A 16,756-nucleotide genomic window follows, 5' to 3' on the forward strand; every position below is an offset into this window, starting at 1 on the left:
TGTATGCCTTCTTTGTTCTCTTCTTCTCTGACTCCAACTGTGGGGGCCTTTCCTGTTTTGACCACCTCTCACAGGCCTTCTTTCTGCCTGGACATTTCCTGTCCTCTCTCTCCCTCTTCTGTCTCCTCCTCTTCTCTGACCACCCATTCACCATGCACACCACAGCCTCCACATACCAAGACCTATAGTAGCTCTTAGGTTCAGTTCTATAGGGGCCAGGGCTTCTGGTAACTGCACCTCTACGTCCAATGTCTAACTCCAATTTTCAAGCGCCTGGCCTGAGGCTGCTCACATGGGAACCAATTCGGGAACCTTGTTCAACATGCAGAATCCTGGGCCCATTCCCAGAGGCCCTAGTAGGTCTGGAATGAGACCTAGATGCACAATGCTGTTGAGGTGCAGCTGCGTGGGGGGGACCCCATGGCATCTGATCCCTCAACATGGGCTTCAGGCTCACAGCAAGTCAGAGTGTGGGCTTAAACCAGGAGCTGGGAACCAGCACTCAGAGTTCCTAGACTGTTCCTTGGGGACCTTGGATCTCAGAAGCTGACCACTACTCCTGCTGACCAAGGGTTGATGATGGGTGTGGAGGATGCTGCTAGATTGCTACCTCCACCTCTCCCGGGTGGGAATTGGGCCATTCCTTTGGAATTTGTGGATGTGTGCCTGCAGTCTGACCTGCCTTTAATTGTACAAACAGGGCCCCCCAGGCCACCTGAACCCTGACTGTGTGCTCTGAGGTGCAGCTTATAGGGGGCACCTCTGCCCTGAGCTGCAGGTCTTGAAAGATCCCACCTGACTCTTGGGGTGGGGGAGCATGAGCCCAGGCTCTCTGAGAATGGTGACTTGCACCCAGAGTGAAGCACCCCTTGGTGTTCCTACCCTTCTCAGGGATGTGCCCTTTGCTCCTCCCCCAGGTCCGACAAGTATGGATTTTTAGTGGGAGATGTTTTAACCCCAGAAGCCAGGCAAAGTGGGTGAGGAAGAGGCTTGGCTGTGGATGTGAGGTAGCGATTATCTCTTGAGGGAACCTCATCACCCCTAGAACCCAGCGTGGAATCCCCAAATCCAGGCAGGAGGACTCAGCTACCACCCAGTCTACCCATGAACAGGGATCACCTCCCCTCTTGTCCAGCTCCTGAGCCTCAAATGAGAACTGTCACTTGGAAGGAAAAAGGACCCTATTTGTTGAAGCCCAGAGGGCAGAGCAAGAACCAAGGGACAAAATAGCCACTCCCTAGTCATGTGAACTGGGCAAGCTGTGATACTCTCCATAGCTCAGATTCCTTCTCTGTACATAGGAATGCCACCATCTGCAGGGATCACTAGAAATAAGGTAAGTCAAAGTACTTAGCATGGTGCCTGGCACCAATATGTAGTAGCTACTACTGTTGGTCTTCTTGTTATTTATCACACCCAGGAAAGCTCTTTGTGACACTGAAAGTATCACAGAAATGGGCTGCATTGTGAGGTAGTGAGATTCCCCGACATTTGAAGGGCCCAAGCCAAAGTTCAGTGGTCAGGCTCTAGACAGGGACCCCTGCTTTGGCTGGGAAGTGGCCTAGTAGCCCTGCAGTCCCTCTCCCTCTCTGAGAGTCTATTTTGCCATTATAGAGGCGGTCCTAGAAGGGAAAGCAGACTCGGAGAAGTCATGCACTGTGCCAAAGCCACAGAGGACCAGAATCCAGGCCTCCTGCTTGGTCCTCCCCTTTGAGAATTACTCAGGGCAGCTTCAGAATTGGGAATGTGAGAAGCCTGGCAGGCTCTAAAGGATACTGGGATTGTCTTTTAGGCCATGACATCTTCCAGGCCCCGCACCAGGTGGAAAAGAGGTTGGGATGATTTGTTTTGGTGTTAGCTCTGCCACCTCCGTTAGCAGACTGGGTGACTTCCCTGCCACACTGCCCCTCCCCAGGCAGCAGGGAAGGCTGTGGTGTGGGGCTGAGAGACCCAGCTATGCTGCAGCATGGCCTGTCCTCCTCTGTCCCTGCCCTTGACCTCAACATTTGTGATTTCTATGGGGCAGCGGAGGGAAGTGCTGACCCGGCAGGGAGGCCAGGGATGCTATGGCACTCTCCCCAGCTATTCTGAGGCCCAAAGTAAAAGCTGTCTCAGAAAGAAATACAGGTGAAAGGTGGCTCAGGCCTGGGTATGGACAAGTGGACATCAGAGTGCTGTCATACCCTTGAGCAGGTGCCCAGGAGGAAGTCTGTCAGAGGAAGCCCAACCACCCAGGGCTGCTGAGCCCTCCCCCACTCAGCCACAGGGTGGACCTCAGATGCCAGGCATGGCCAGGTGGGGGAAGCACCAGAGTAGGGGAGCAACTGGGCTTCTATCTTGGTAGGGTGACACTGGGCCTGTGCAGGTGCAGAAAATGCAACACAGCTGCTGCCACACTTGTCCCTCCTGGGCCTAGATTCAACTTCAGAGCTTTTCTCAGGACAGTAGCCCAAGCAGTCACACCAAGGATTCAACCATGGCACAAGAGACTGACCCGGTTCCCGTCAGCTTTTGCCTTTGGTTAAAGGGCCTAATAATCCCTATTCAGCCTGTGTCTTAGGGTTGTGCCACAGCAAACAAGACAATTTGCAAATGCTGGTCAGGTGTCAGGCGCTGAAGACAGCCTGGGAGAGGACAGGTAAGAGGTGATAGCTGCAGCCATGGAGTTCTGCACAGCCATAGGAAGCCACAGATTAAACGGACATACAGATGGATCTTGAAAACATGGTGCCTCATGAGAAAAGTACAAAACAATGCAATTTTATGTAACAATTTAGGTAAAATAAAAACATAACACCCATCATACAAAATAACAACATGGAGTTTGAAAGAACACATCTAAACAAAAAGGTGCACATTCAGGTATTAAAATCACTGCTTTTTGAGAAGGAAGGAAACATGGGTGGCGTGTTAGAATAAAGTCACACATACATACATCAAAAGGGAGGGGGTGCCTTTGAACCAGTGAGGGCTGTTTGCTGAGAACTGAGAAGGAAGATCCACTCAGCCCTCTGCCTCTTGAGGAAAGAAAGGAAGAAGCAAGCAAAGAAGGAATGGAGAAAGGAGGCACATAAAGCATTCCTCATTGTCACTTTGGCCTACCTGCTCCTAGCAGGTGGACTCAGGTTCTCTGTTCCCTCTGCAACTGCCCCCCACCACACACCTGGCACACAGAGGCCCCTGCATGTGGTCTGAGGAGGATGCAGAGTCTGGGCATTGGAGTTGCTTTCAGCACCCAGAGTGGGGCTGAATTGCCTCTCCACTGACCTTCTCACCTGCCTGTAGTTTTCCTCCTGGCTCAAAGGGTGAGGACAGGCAAGGATTGAATGGCAAGCATTGGCCACCAGCAAGAGTGTTAAAAGAATGATCTTGGCCATCCATGGATCTGGAGTCACTCAACCTGCACTTAATGAACACCTACTACCTGCCAAGGCCCAGATGTGCACCAAGACCAATAGTGTATTCAGGAAGTAGCCAATTAGGCCTTCAACCCAGCAATAGGACACTAAGCATTTTCCTGTTTGGGGGTCAGTGCGAGGAGGCCTGAACCAGAAGGCCTAGAGAGGAGGCTTCTGGGAGAGTAGATGTTGAAGTTATTTCCCATAGGAAATTTCTGTCTATGCCCTACCCTCCCTTGGGCTGCACAATGCAAGACCTGACTGTTGTGGGCCAGAGGAGGGTGTTTTCTAGATAGCACCTGAAAAGAAGTGGAATTTGAGGTGATCCTGACCCCACCTTGGGGTCTCTGCAGAGATCCACTTTCCTAGGACCTCTGTTTTGAACACCAGGGATTCCCACAGTGCCCTGGGGCCTCCCTGTTTACCCAGGGCTGGGGGGATGTCGCTGATGGTGCCCCATCCCATTCCCACAGTGTGTACCTGCTGCTCCACCTGCCGGACCCAGAAAGGTGAGTAAGCAGTCAGCCTCCTTGCAGCCTGCTGGACTCACCACAGGCTGAGGCTCTAACCCATAGCTGCCACCTGATCTTGGGCTCCCTTTCGGCTGCATGGTTGGCTGGGAGGGCACAGGAGGCTAATTCCTTAAGACAGAACACACAGTGTCTTCTAGTTCCTAGCTAGGAATTTGAGAGTGGCTTGACCTCTCATGAAGCTGCAGTCAAGCTGTGGGCCACTGCTTGAGCAATCCAGAGGATGCACTGGAAGATAGCTTTCATGGCTCTTGGCTGAGGGCCTCAGTTCCTTACCACAGGTATTTCTGCAGGGCTGCTTCAGCATCCTTGCAACATGGCAGATTGGTTCAGAGTGAGTGATCCAGGAGAGAAAGGGCAGGGAGGAAACCACAGTACCTTTTGCAACCTCATCTTTCAAGTCCCACCCACTGCTTCTACAATACTCTATTTGTTGGAAGCTAATTATCAATTCCAGCCCACTTTCAAGGGGAGGAGCATTATCTCCACCTCTTGAAGGAAAGAGTATCAAAGGATGTGTGCAGGTGTTTTTAAAGCCATCATAGGGGTATTCTTCCCTGTGTTCTGGGTAATGAGAGCTCAAGAACTTACCAAGATCCTCTGAAGTCATGAAGCCCTGTGTTCTAGAGGGTTCTGACATTGGTGCAGCCAAGGGAGCCCTGGTCCTGCTTTGCCACTTACTAGCTGTGCAACTTCGTGTGAGCCACTAACTACTCTGAGCTCAATTTCTTCATCTTAAAATGGAGAAAAAGGTCCCTGCTTTCCTTCCCACTGCAGCTCTGGAAATGGCTGTGAAGGGATTTCTGAAGGATTACTGTTATTACTGCCTGGAGTAACCAGGACAAGGCAGGAAGAGAGATTGAGTCGGGGTCTTCCAGTTTGGGACAGGGCCTCCTGCTGCTGTCCGCCCAGCCTGTGTGAGTGATGGCATGCTGAGGGCAGGGCCACCCCACCATTGGTCATGTTGTTTTCTCATGAACTGCTCCTCCTGTGTGCCTAACCTTAACTGGACACATTAGGGACAAAGAAGGGAACCTGTTGAACCCATCGCCTTGTGACCCTTCCTGGCTCCCCCAACCCTGGAGCTGCCATTAGCTTGGAAGGTGGAGAGGCCACCCTAGCCTGCAGCCTGCTGGTGGTGTGAGGAAGAGAGGAAGCCATGCATGGTGCCCAGGATGTCCTGTGCTACTGTGGCATGGCGTGTCCCTCCCATGTGGATGGCAACCAGGAGGACTTGAGACTGCATTAGAAGTGTCCTGCTTTCCCTCCATTTCATTTGTAAGGCTTCTCAGTGCTAAGCTTTTTAAGGTCTATAAAAGACCTGGGGGTTGCGGAAGCCTAGGACTGAGGAGAGAGCAGACAGGAATGCTGTGCAGGGCATGGTTGGAAACCAGTTCTACCCCAGCATGACTAACCAGCCTGTGCCCCTCTGGGCCTCCCAGCCCACATTGGCAACACAGGGTCCTCATGCAGATGTTTCCCATGCCAGATACTAGGACTGGGGCTGGAGGACATGCTACTTCCCAGGAAACAACGCTGCAGTCCCAGCGGTCCAGGGTGGCCTGGTTACTTCTGTCTGTGACATTTTGGATCTGAACTCCATGCTTCTCTCATTCTGGGATATTGTCACCTGGGGGACTGGGAAGAGTAAGGCTGCCGTCCACTTCATTCTGTCCTCCTTGCACTGCTGGAAGCCATTGCCTGCTGTGAGGTTTCATAACCAGAGGCTGCCTCTCAGGACATTGACATATAATTGCAGCTAACTGCAGGGATTTGTGTTTTGGGAGCTGCTCTGGGAAGCTGTCTGTATAGAAGAGTATCTGGGATTCAGTGGCTCCTTATCCCAGAGGGGTGGGGGCTTGTTTGGTGCTCAGTGGAAGCCTTGGCCCCAGCCCCCCTGCTTGGACTCTGCCTCTCCAGGACCCTCTTCATGCTCAGTGCCCTGGGGTTCTTGCTCCTTGCTCCCGAGTGTGCTTGCAAGGGGCCGGCCATCTGATGATCCGGCACAGCCTTCCCTTCTGTGGCCTTGGTACAGTCCCCCCTCTCTAGGCCCAGGTTCCCCTTGGAAAGGTGGCAGGGTTGAGCTGGATGCCCACAAGGTCCTTCGGGTCTGACAGCTTCTGTAGTGAAGAGTGCCAGGCTGAGAGGTGGTGGCAGATGGTGTTGGGGGAGGTTTGTCCTGGACCTGGGGCTGGAGGCCAACTCTCAGCAGCGATGCCACTAGAGAGAGTTTTAGGGAATCACAGCTACTCCCCTCCTGGGCCCCTGAAATGATGTCACATGCTGGGGCTGCTCAGGCCAGATCCTGGGACGGTTTAAGCCGTTCTTGGGGATTTGTAGAGCCCCAGGGACCTTGAATAGAAAGGGAAATTTCCCAGGGGTTGTAAGTCCAGGTCTTAATTCAGGATGGGGCTGGGGAAAGGAAAAGTGGTCATCCTGGGGGCTAAAGGCCATGTCACAAGGCAGCGACCCACGTGACAGTAGAGGCTGAGGCCCCAGGGAGCAGCAGGTGTCGGGCAGAGCCTCTGTTCTAAGCCGCACGTCTCAGACACCAGGAGAACATTCCCACCCCAGCTGTGCCCTGTTCCTGCCTGTCTGTTGGTGGATTCCCTATTGTTTCCTGCATATGTCTCTGCCTCTCTTTCTCTGTGCTTCTATTATTATCTCTGTCTACCACCCTTTTCCTCTCTTTTCTCTCCACCTGCCTTGATGGAACTTGGAACTGAACTGAGGGTAACTATGTGTAATTAGCCAGAGGAGGTGCCCCCCCTTTTAAACCAAGTATTTGAGACATAATTTTAAAAAATAGTTGAGAGAAAGAGAATAAAGAAGAGAGGAGAAAGGAGAGTGAGGATGAATATGAGTGAATGAGCATGAGCAGCACTTTTTTGAATGATCCTGGCAGTCCAGCCTCTTTTCCTCTTTTCTCTGACCACAGCTGGAAGAGGGAAGAGCCATCTGAGGTATGGAACGTGTGCAGTGAGCGTGTGTGTGTGTGTGTGTGTGTGCATGCTTACACACACGTATGTGTGAGTTTCATCCTTGAGGACCCTTCCCTAACAGTGTTCTCTCCTCTCTTCTTGGTGGCTGCTGGGGACTCGGATGTAAGTGTTCCAGACGGGCATGCTCTTCTGACACAGTTGCTGCCTTCCATTAATCACTAGCCTGTGCTGTGTGGATGTGTTTGTTAACCTGGGGGTGTTCTGCTGCACTGAGGGGTGGTGTGGCCCATGGCTTCTAGCAGGTGGCTCTGCCTAGGCCTTTAAAGGGCTTACATGCAGCTGGTTCCTCCTCCCTGCCCCACCATAGGGAGGAGGAGGGGCCCCAGCCAGGCTGGAGTGCAGTGCTGAGGGGTTGCTAACACACACACACACCCATTCCCCTGCCCTTTCCTAGCAGCCCCCCAGCCCCTGGGTCCTTGGTGGCAGCTCTGTGGCCTCAAGGCTTTGGCTGCTGGCACCTGAGGTTAGAGAAGAACTGGGACCCTGGTCTTGCATGGGAGTCCCTGCTCCCATCCAGGTTGTCTCTGGGGCCATCAGGGATCTAGGATGTGGATGGCAACACCTTCCAGGCCTGTTATCAGGGCTGAGGACCTGTTAGGTCATGAATTCTATGCAGATGTGCAAAGACAGGAGCATTGAGGAGGCATATCGCTGCATTTCCTCCCCTGCTGCCCTTCATCCTGGTCCTGGCACTGCCTCAGTGGTTTATTTCTCATTTATACTCCTCCCTGTTCCAAAAAATATTTAAGCCTGTGTGGAAATGGATGTTAAACAGTGACTCAAAATAAGGAAAAGCCTGGGGGAAGGGAGTGGGCAAGCTCGGTGGAGGCGGGTGGGCAAGAGCGGTGGGGTGAGGGTTGGAAGACAGTTTAAAATGTGGGCCATTGAGGTGTGGACAGTTGAAGATACTGGACTTACCCCCAACCTCTGCATATTTGGAGATGCCATCAGTTAAGAGAGTTGGTGTCCAGAGTGCAGCAGCCAGCCTGAGGCTCAGAGGCCAGGCTTGTTCAGAGCATTTATTCTCACCACCCTGAGAGTATTACAAATACTGGTGGCAAAATGCTTAGGGAACACAGCGGTGGAGGGGTTTGTCTCTTTTTAGGAAGCTCTGCAGCTTGCATCTGAGGCTACTTCTGACCCCAGGCTCCCAATGCTAGCCTCTCTGCTGTCTCCCAGCCATTGCTCAGCTAAGCACTAGTTTTCTATTCCTGTTCAGACATCTCGTGCCCCTTGACTCCTAGGGGGCCTGAGGGTCACTTCTTTTTGATCCTGTAGTTCTTGCTCAAGGATGCAGTGGAGGACACTCATGAGGTCTTTGGGTTTTGGTCCGGAGGTGGTTATAATTATTTTGGTAATGTGTGAGTTCATTGCTCAGCCTCAGTGCTTCCAGACTGGGTGAATGGCTGAGCCATAAGAACCCCAGGACTGTGCAGCTCCTCAGGGCGCCTCTGTTGCCCACAGTAGTCAGTGCAGCAAAAGCCCTGGAACAGGATTTATAGGAACGGCATGTGCATGTGCAGAGGCACAAGGTACCCAGGCATGTGGTTTCCTGCCAGGGTGGGGGCAGGGACAGGCTGCTTGTGCAGTTTCTACCTTGGTCTGGGGACCTTGGGTCCTGGGTGGTCCTGTCTCTTCTTCCTCCTGTCAGGGAGGAGCTACTGTTTGTGTCCAGAGGAATTTCCTGTTGATGGGTGTCAGGCTCTAATTTGGGGTGAGAGCTGAGCTCTCTGAGATGACCCCAGGCTTCCACTCAATGGATAAGTAGCCACTGTGCACCCAGCCCTGGGCCAGGCACTCTGAGGGAGTGAGGGAGGATCAGCCATGGCCCCATAATTCCTGACACCTTCTGCTAGGCTGAGGCAGGAGGCTGACAGGAGAACTGGGGCTTGTAGCACAGGCCTCCAGCTACAGACTCCATGCAGGGTGGGGGTCTCAGGGTGGGCCACAGTACTGAGAGACATCTTCCTGGGGTTGCAAGTGTTTGTGCTCAACAAGGTCCTAAGTCCTGCTGATTTTGCAAGGGAAGGGGCCAGAGAGCAATTTGAACTTGGAGTAAGCAGACCAAGGGGAGCACCACGTGAAAACAAGCTAAGGAGGATTAATGATGTCAGGCTCTTACTAAGGCACAATCTGAGCGGATCCCGCCCCCGCCTGCAGCTCTCATTTGAAAGGCCTGGTTAAGGCAGCTGCGCTCTCATGCTGCCCCCTGCTGGCTGCTGGGGAGTAGGACAGCAGAAGCCAGTAAAGCTGCTCAAGATTAGGGTTCACTTGTCAGGTTTGCTTCACATGTGGTGCTGTCAGGTCGCAACAAAGCATGTTTGGTGACTGATCATGTTTTCAGGAGCAGACAGGGAGTCCCAGGAAGAGCTTGGGTTTTTATCTGCAGACCTCAGAGTGGAGGGACCAGATGGTCTGAGCTCTACCTTCTGTGATTCTAGGTGAAAACAATGTGGGAAGCATTGAAAGGTGTTTCTGTGCATGTCAGATAAGCTAGGTATGGCAGAGAATATTTTATATCTCTATGAAGATAGGGCTGCCTGGCCAGATAACATGGAATAGACTGTATTCAATGAGGAATTGATTCTGAAGCTCTTCCTGTGGTTTTATTCAAGCAGACTGAAATAGGAATCTTGCTGTCATATTCTTGGAAGGAGGGGGCTACATTCAATTTCTCCTTCCACAAGGCTCCTCTGCTTTTCCAGGACTGCCATTGGAAAGGAGAAAATCTGCACAGCTCTTCTCAATGTTGTCCATCCTTTCAGGCTTTCTGGCAGTTTACATCCCGTCTCTTAAAGTGTTGGAGCTGACCCAGGGGATGGTGAAACTTTTTGCGATTGGCATTGTCAGGCATTGTTGGGGACAAGCTTTGGTGTACCCCCTTGTAAGGAGCAACCCCAGGAAGGGACCAGAGTGGGTGCTGTGCTGCTGCCTGGGATCTTGGGGTTGGGCTTTGGGGGGAGGAAGGGACTTGGGTCAATCAGTCTGGTTCTTGCCTCCATCTCAGAAAGGAGGCAGAAGCCCAGGGCCGGTTCATGTTTCTACGTTGCATAGTAATTTGTGTGGGTGCTTTAGTAAAAACTGTGAATGGAAAGGAAAAGTGAAGGAACTGAACACACATCATGCACTGTCAACGCTGCTTGTGTGTGTAATATAGAAAATTGTGCCCTCCTCCCTTGAGATCACCCCACCATCCTCTCTGGAGGAGATCCTTCCTCTGGAGCATTCTGATCTGGAGCCACAAGTGTAAGCTGCAGGGTTTGACCCATCTCAGTCAAGGCCGCTGCTTCTCCTGGGAAAGTAGTTCCACACCCACCTTGGTAGCTGTTTGGTAGATTCTGAGCCTGAGGCTCTGTTCATGGTGAGTCTTACAGTTGCACTTGCTCAACCCTGACCCCCTCCCTGCAGGAGGCCCCAAAGCCATTGGAGCTTGTTCGGACACGGGTGTGTGTGTGTGTGTGTGTGTGTGTGTGTGTGTGTGTGTTGTGCTAACAGGCCTGGCTTTTGTTGTGCTGTGTGCCTATCCTTGCCTTTCCTGTCCTTCCTTGTTCCTTTCGACACTGACCCCTCCTTGCTGTACTTTGTTTCCTCTGTGTAGATTATAAATGGACATTAAGTGGTTGAGGGAGATGTGAATGAGGGTGGTGTGAAGGCCTGGGAGCCCCGTCAGGTCCAAAACCCATTGGCATTTTCTGACGAGGAGGAGGAAGACCTGCTGGATTTCATGTACAAGTATAAGACACTGAGAAGGACGGAGTTGCCCCTGGAGGTACACGGTGTCTCGGGCTGTGGGCTGTGGAGCATGTGTTTGCCCAGGGGCTTTGCCCTGGAGATCTGGGGTTCCCAGGAGAGACATCTCTCAGGGGTAGCCACCATCTCCGAAGCGCTTCGGTGAAAAAGATTTCCCTCAATCCAACAGGCAAGATAAACTACTAACTAGCAAACAGCTACTTGCCAAGGTGGAGGTGGGGTAGAGAGAAGACACTACAGATTTCATTTAGAAATAGGAGAGTAGTAAGGCATCTAGGTTTTGATTTACTTTTCTAAATGTGACATGTTTTTATAAATGAGGCTTGCTCATCACTGTTTCTCCAAGGCATAGCACTATGCCTGGTACAAAGCAGCTGTTCACAAAATGTTATTAAAGGCCAAGGCCCTTTTAAATTACCAAAAACAATACACTTGGGATACTACAGGCAGTTGTAGGTGTGTATGTTGTTTTGGCAGCAGGATGGCTAAGCCTGGAATTCATGTCAGCTCCCGGGGTGGAGGGGGGCAGTGAACCCCCCCGCCACACACACATAGGTGCAAAGGCTGCTGCTGTGTGGCATGCACAAAACGCTGCCAGAGGACAACATTGGTGAGGCAGCCTCACCTGAGTGTGGCTGGGCAGTGGCTCAGGGAGTCCTGTGCAGAAGTGATTGTGAGCTGGGTGCTCAGAGGGACTGAGATGCAAGACAGGAGGGAGGGAAGAGCTCCCTGTCAGAAGGAGCAACAGTGTGAAAGGACAGGGTGCAGAAAGTTCTCCCTACAGAAACAGGGACAGTGGCGGAGTACAGGTTGAAGCTATTTGTGTGAATCCCTTGAAGTGCTATGCAAGGTTCCCCTCTTTCTTTCACTGTCATAGTAATCCTCCTGTGATTTGTGTATCCCATGGGAGGTGTGTCTTGAGAGTCATTTGTGGGGGAGATGAGGTGGAACCCTAATACTTAAAGGTGAGGTTTGCCTTTGTGGTATGGTTTGCTGTCTCTCAAAGGGTTCCACATCCAGAATGGGGACTGGAAGTTTGAAGCACATACCAAGGAACACAAGGCCCATTCCCAAAGGAAAGAACAAAGACAAGGGAAGAGATGGGAGGCTCTTCTCTCTGCTGAGTCATTCAAGATCACTTGCTCCCAAGGCGGAAACAAGAAAGATGGGTCATTCTGCCAGCCATTCCTTTGTGAGAGCTGGGGACTTAAGCAGAACACAGGGCAGGCAGAGGAGATGTCGGCCTCCTCAGTGGGCTCAGCTTCACAGGGTGTGTGGGGTGCACCTCTAGAGTCTGATTCCTGCTTTGGAGACTCAGAGGGACCCCATTCCCCGTCACCTCAACCATGTGCATTCTGGCCAAAGGAGCTGACTGTCACCACACTGGATGACCGCTTCCCCCAGGTGCTGTCCCCAAGGGGCCATATTCATGCCATATTCAATGATGCCATTATTTTCCTTTTTTCTACCAGGCACCGCCTAGAATCCTTCGATCTCGCTTCAGGAAGAAAAGTACCTCATCCTCAGCCAATGAAACCACGTGAGATGAGCCAACAGCAAGGGATCCACAGAATGTTTCTCCTCTGCCTTAAAGAGCTAGTCACTAATTACAGAAATCTGAAGGCTGGGTGTTCTTTGAGTGTGTAGCATCACTGACATGGCCTTTTCTCGCTCCCCTCTTCCACCTTGAAGAATTTATGTTTTCCTCCCTTCTCTTTATTTTGCTGAGAGACTAAAGGGAAAGGTGGTGGTGAGGGGTGGTGACCTTTGAGTTTTCTGAGGTTAGTAATGTTCCCCAATTGGATCATCATTACAGACAGCAGTATTTTTAGAAATGGAAATCACCCCTTTGCTGCTGACATGTACATTTGTAATTTATCTGTTCCATATTTAGTTTTTAGTCCTGTAAATGCAAAAAAGCAATTTTTTAAAAAAACACTTTTTTGTTTTTTGGTACTAATACTTTGGACTATGATGTACATATTTATGGCTTTTGGCTTAATGAACTTGCAAGGGCCGCCAAAGGTTCTAAGTGAGAAAACTGCAAAAACAGAAATATTAAAAAAAAAAAATTTGATTCTAGAGTGTCTCCAGTGTGCTTATAAAGCTTCCAAATCCAGCTCCAGTAAAGCATCCCCTTTCCCTCAGGAAGATGCTGTCTGTATTTTTCTAGTGGTTGTGTAGTCAACAGACCAGAGACCTCGGGAGTAGAGAGAGACATTAGCATCAGGGATGAGTGTTAGTGAGTGATTGGGAGGTCACTGGAAGCTCATCTCCTCCTTGGATTCAGGGTTTGGAGCCTTTGAGCCCTGCCAGAGTCTTTAATCCTGCCTCAGGCAAGTGACTCACCCTTGGCAACACTTCTTAGGGATGGGAACTCAGAATTGTTAGAAGGATCTTGAGCATTTCCTCTTGCCACGTGACTCTTTCTCCTTCAAAGTGGCCCATGCTGCAGCTAATTTCCTCAGGTAGAGAAGCCTAAAGTCTGAGCACTTTGTTTCAGAGAACACTAAGCAAAATGAAACAGACCATCCCCACAAAAAGCTAGAACTATGCTTTGTTTCAGGTATGTTCTGAAATACATGAGACACATGTAGAACAACCCAAAGGGTGGGTTCTGGAAGGTTTTAGAGGTGGAGATCATTATAGATAATGATCAGGTCCACGGCCAGCTGTGGCTCACACCTTCTGCTCCCTTCCTGGCTTGTGTGGAGTATGAATGGGAATGGACTCATGCTCACAGGCACTCGGGTCTTTGGATGTTTTCTATCAGCCAGGATTGCTTAGTAGGGGAAGAAAGTACTGAGGGGACTTCTTGCCAAGATTGAGGATTTTATCTAAGAATAAGAATCTGATTTAGATGGATTTGTAGTCTGAGGTAGCTGCCCTCCCCTCTGAAAGCTGAGCCAAAATGTAGGACCAGTATATTTGTGCTTAGAGTTGGTGTTTTCTTTCAGTGTACTGCATGCAGTGGTCACAAACCAGGTACTCATAATATTTGGATTGTGTTTGTTCATAGATACTCCCCGAAGACTAGAGAAGTAGTGTTATATACTGTATAGAACTCACTGTCCACCGACTAAAAGCAGGCAGGCCCAATCAAAACTGTCCCAATACTGAGCTACGCAAACATGCATTGGTGGCCTTTGCTGATGACACATTAGCTGGATTGAAGCCACCTTACAAAGCGTTTTAGTTGAAGTTGATTGTTGACAGATATACATATTGAAATCCCTTCTTCCCACACTTCACCTGAAGGTGATTTTGTAATTTACAAAAGGATTTAGGAAAATAGATCTAAAAGCAAATTCATGGTTGAGAGGGCAAATAGAAGCTGTCTGTTCACTGTACCCCACACCCACTGATACTTAAACCCATTAGAGAAGGCAGAAATCCTGTTCTCTTCAAGCTCACTAAATAGTTACAGAAAAGGAAAAATATACTCCTTAAAATGTATTTATTAGTTGGACACACCCAGAACTATCAGAAACAAGTGCAAAAAAGCTTAAGAGAAGCAGCTTTTTAGTAAACTTTTGTTTTGCCAAAATAAAAAATGCCTTTAGCAACGGAGTTCACCATTTTACAATGGAAAGTTATAACAAATCCAGGCTGTTTGTACTCAACTATGCCAAAAAACCCAGTTTGAAGCACTCTACTCTCGGACATGCTGTATTACTTAAGATTTTAAAATATAAGGTATATTCAAACTTCTGTCTTAATGTAACTTTTTCATTCATGTGTTGATTAGGGCGTGGTTTCTCTCTTGAAGACACTCACTGTACAACTGAGAGCAGCTGTCATATTTCTGGCAAAATGTGTTTACTTATCCAACAAGCTGTATATTTGTGTATGGACAGACATAAAATGTGAATGCCTATCAGTGTACACGTGGTGTGGTGTTCTGTAAGAGGATATAACTCAATTTTTAAAATTTGCTCACTTACAGACACAGGCTGTTTACAAAATGCTAGCTCCTGATAGTCTGTAATTACCATGTCAAAACTTTGTTACTTGTCATCCAGCACCTGTTCCATTTCTGAGGAGGTGAGGTGTGGTCTTGTGCTTACCAACTGGAGCCATTAGTCATGATCCCTCCTGGCTCTGTGTGAATAGCTTGCTTACTTCGCTGGCCTTTGACATGTGTGTCCTCTGTGGTAACCGTCCATGTGTTTGTGCTAAGAGTGCTTGTCAACCACGGCCATTGTTGAGCCTTCCTAGTTCTTCATGTCATACAGTATTCGAAATGCCAAAGGACGGGCCTCCTCCTCTAACAGTGTACACTCAAGGAGCTGATGTTCTTGATCGTGACTGTGCACATTTCCTCTAGTTTATTTCCGGTCTATAGAACAATGTGTAATTAAATAGAATACTGGACTGTGTATCAAAGGGATGTAAAATTACAGTATTCCAAAGGCTGAAGTTCTGCTGTTTTGTTATAATGCCTGACATACGTCCTGAATAAAGTCTTAACATTTTTCTTTTAAAGAACATCTTTGTAATGCTGGACTCATGAGGAAAAAGAAAATACTTTTTCAGAAATGTAGAAGGAGCTGGGTGTTGTGGTACACTCCTGTAATCCCAGAATTCTGGGAGACTGAGGCAGGAGGATTGTAAGTTTGAGACCAGCATGAGCAATTTAGCAAGAACCTGTCTCCAAAACACTAAGTAGTAGGAAGCTGGCACTGTGGCACATGCTTATAAACCCAGCATTTAGGAAGGCTAAGGCATGAGGTTTGCAGGTTCAAATCCTGCCTGGGCAAGTTAGTGAGATGCTGTCTCAAAATTAAAAAATGAAAACTAAATAAAAAGGGCCAGCAACAGCAAGGATTAGAAATTGAATTCTCAATGGCTAACTGATCTGGAAATTCAACCCCATGCTTATTGTAAAGAATAATTGGAAGAAAAAAAAAAGAATAATTGGGAGGCAGGGCCTCTGTATGTGGCAGGGGTGCCCTTTCCTTAACCCTACTATAGACCTTGCCTTTAAATATAAGCAGGCACTGGGTCTGGTGGTTTACACCTATAATATCAGCACTGGGGAGGCTGAGGCAGGAGGATTGCCTTGAGGCCAGCCTGCCCTAAGCAAGTTCAAGGTCAGCTTAGACTACATAGTGAGATCTTGTTTCAAAAAAACAATCAGTTATCAATCAATGCAGGTACACTTGAGCTTCTTGGGGAGTAGGGGCACAAAGACCTGGAAACATCAAAATTGAACACATTTTCTTTGCTTTCCTGCTCCTATATTCTGTATTTTTCACACAAGGAGCATAAAATAAAGTAGCAGCAGAAAAGAAGTACATTCAGAGGACAGAAAGCAGGAAGAGATGGAAAAAAAAAATGGAAATCCATTTTCTTTTTTTCTTTTTAAAATTATTTTATTGGTATATTTTAGGTATACAATATGTTTACATTTATCATTGAGTACTTGTACCTGTACATGATGTATCTTGATTCTTATTTTTTCCCCATTTTCCTGCCCTCCCTTCACCCCCCTCACCCCTCCCTATTTACAAAGACTTTGTTTCCATTTTTTCCTTTTCTCATAATTTTTCCTTTCCCTTCTTTCCTTTCCTCTACCCCTCCCACTTCCCCTACCCCTTTGGACCTTCCTATTTCAAATTGTCAATTATTCATTTTAATCATTTTAATCCTTATTTACACTTTCAGTTTCTCACACCAGAGAAACTATTCGGTATTTACACGTGTGTCCTATTTATTTCACTTAAGAGTATGGCCTCAATATGTATCCGAAATCCATTTTTCTTAATTTACTGAGCCAGGTGCAATGCTAACAGAGCTGAGATTAACAAAATTGAGTCAACAAATACCAGGAAAGCTAAGTTATACAATGTAAAAGCTGCAGTGGTACAGTGTTAAGAAGTATTTAGTATCTATATAGTGCTACCGAAGGGGAACAAAAAAGAATGAAGATGTGCTATGTGCATGTGCCAACTCCCCATGATGAGTGTGATCATTGTGTGCTGCAAGCATGTACTAATAAAAATGAAAAATATACAGTACTAGATCACAGCCACTTGTTGATTTAGATATATCATTTTCATATGTTGTTAGAAGA

General features: G+C 48.7%; 1 protein-coding gene across 2 annotated transcripts in view; it reads left to right on the plus strand.

The window, feature by feature from the left end:
* Reep1 (receptor accessory protein 1) overlaps positions 1-15,168 on the plus strand; it is a 109,163-nt gene extending 93,995 nt beyond the window's left edge. For both annotated transcript variants that reach the window (XM_013072179.3, XM_013072180.3), the window contains exons 7-9: positions 3,872-3,907; positions 10,548-10,699; positions 12,153-15,168. In XM_013072179.3, coding sequence (XP_012927633.3) covers positions 3,872-3,907; positions 10,548-10,699; positions 12,153-12,224 — 260 coding nt within the window. In that variant the 3' untranslated portion in view covers positions 12,225-15,168. The remainder of the gene's footprint in view (positions 1-3,871; positions 3,908-10,547; positions 10,700-12,152) is intronic.
* The last annotated feature ends 1,588 nt before the right edge of the window (positions 15,169-16,756 follow it).

The sequence above is a fragment of the Heterocephalus glaber genome, unplaced genomic scaffold (genome assembly GCF_053883595.1).
Source record: "Heterocephalus glaber isolate CG9 unplaced genomic scaffold, H.glaber_assembly_v1.0 deba00000470, whole genome shotgun sequence".
NCBI lineage: Eukaryota > Metazoa > Chordata > Mammalia > Rodentia > Bathyergidae > Heterocephalus > Heterocephalus glaber.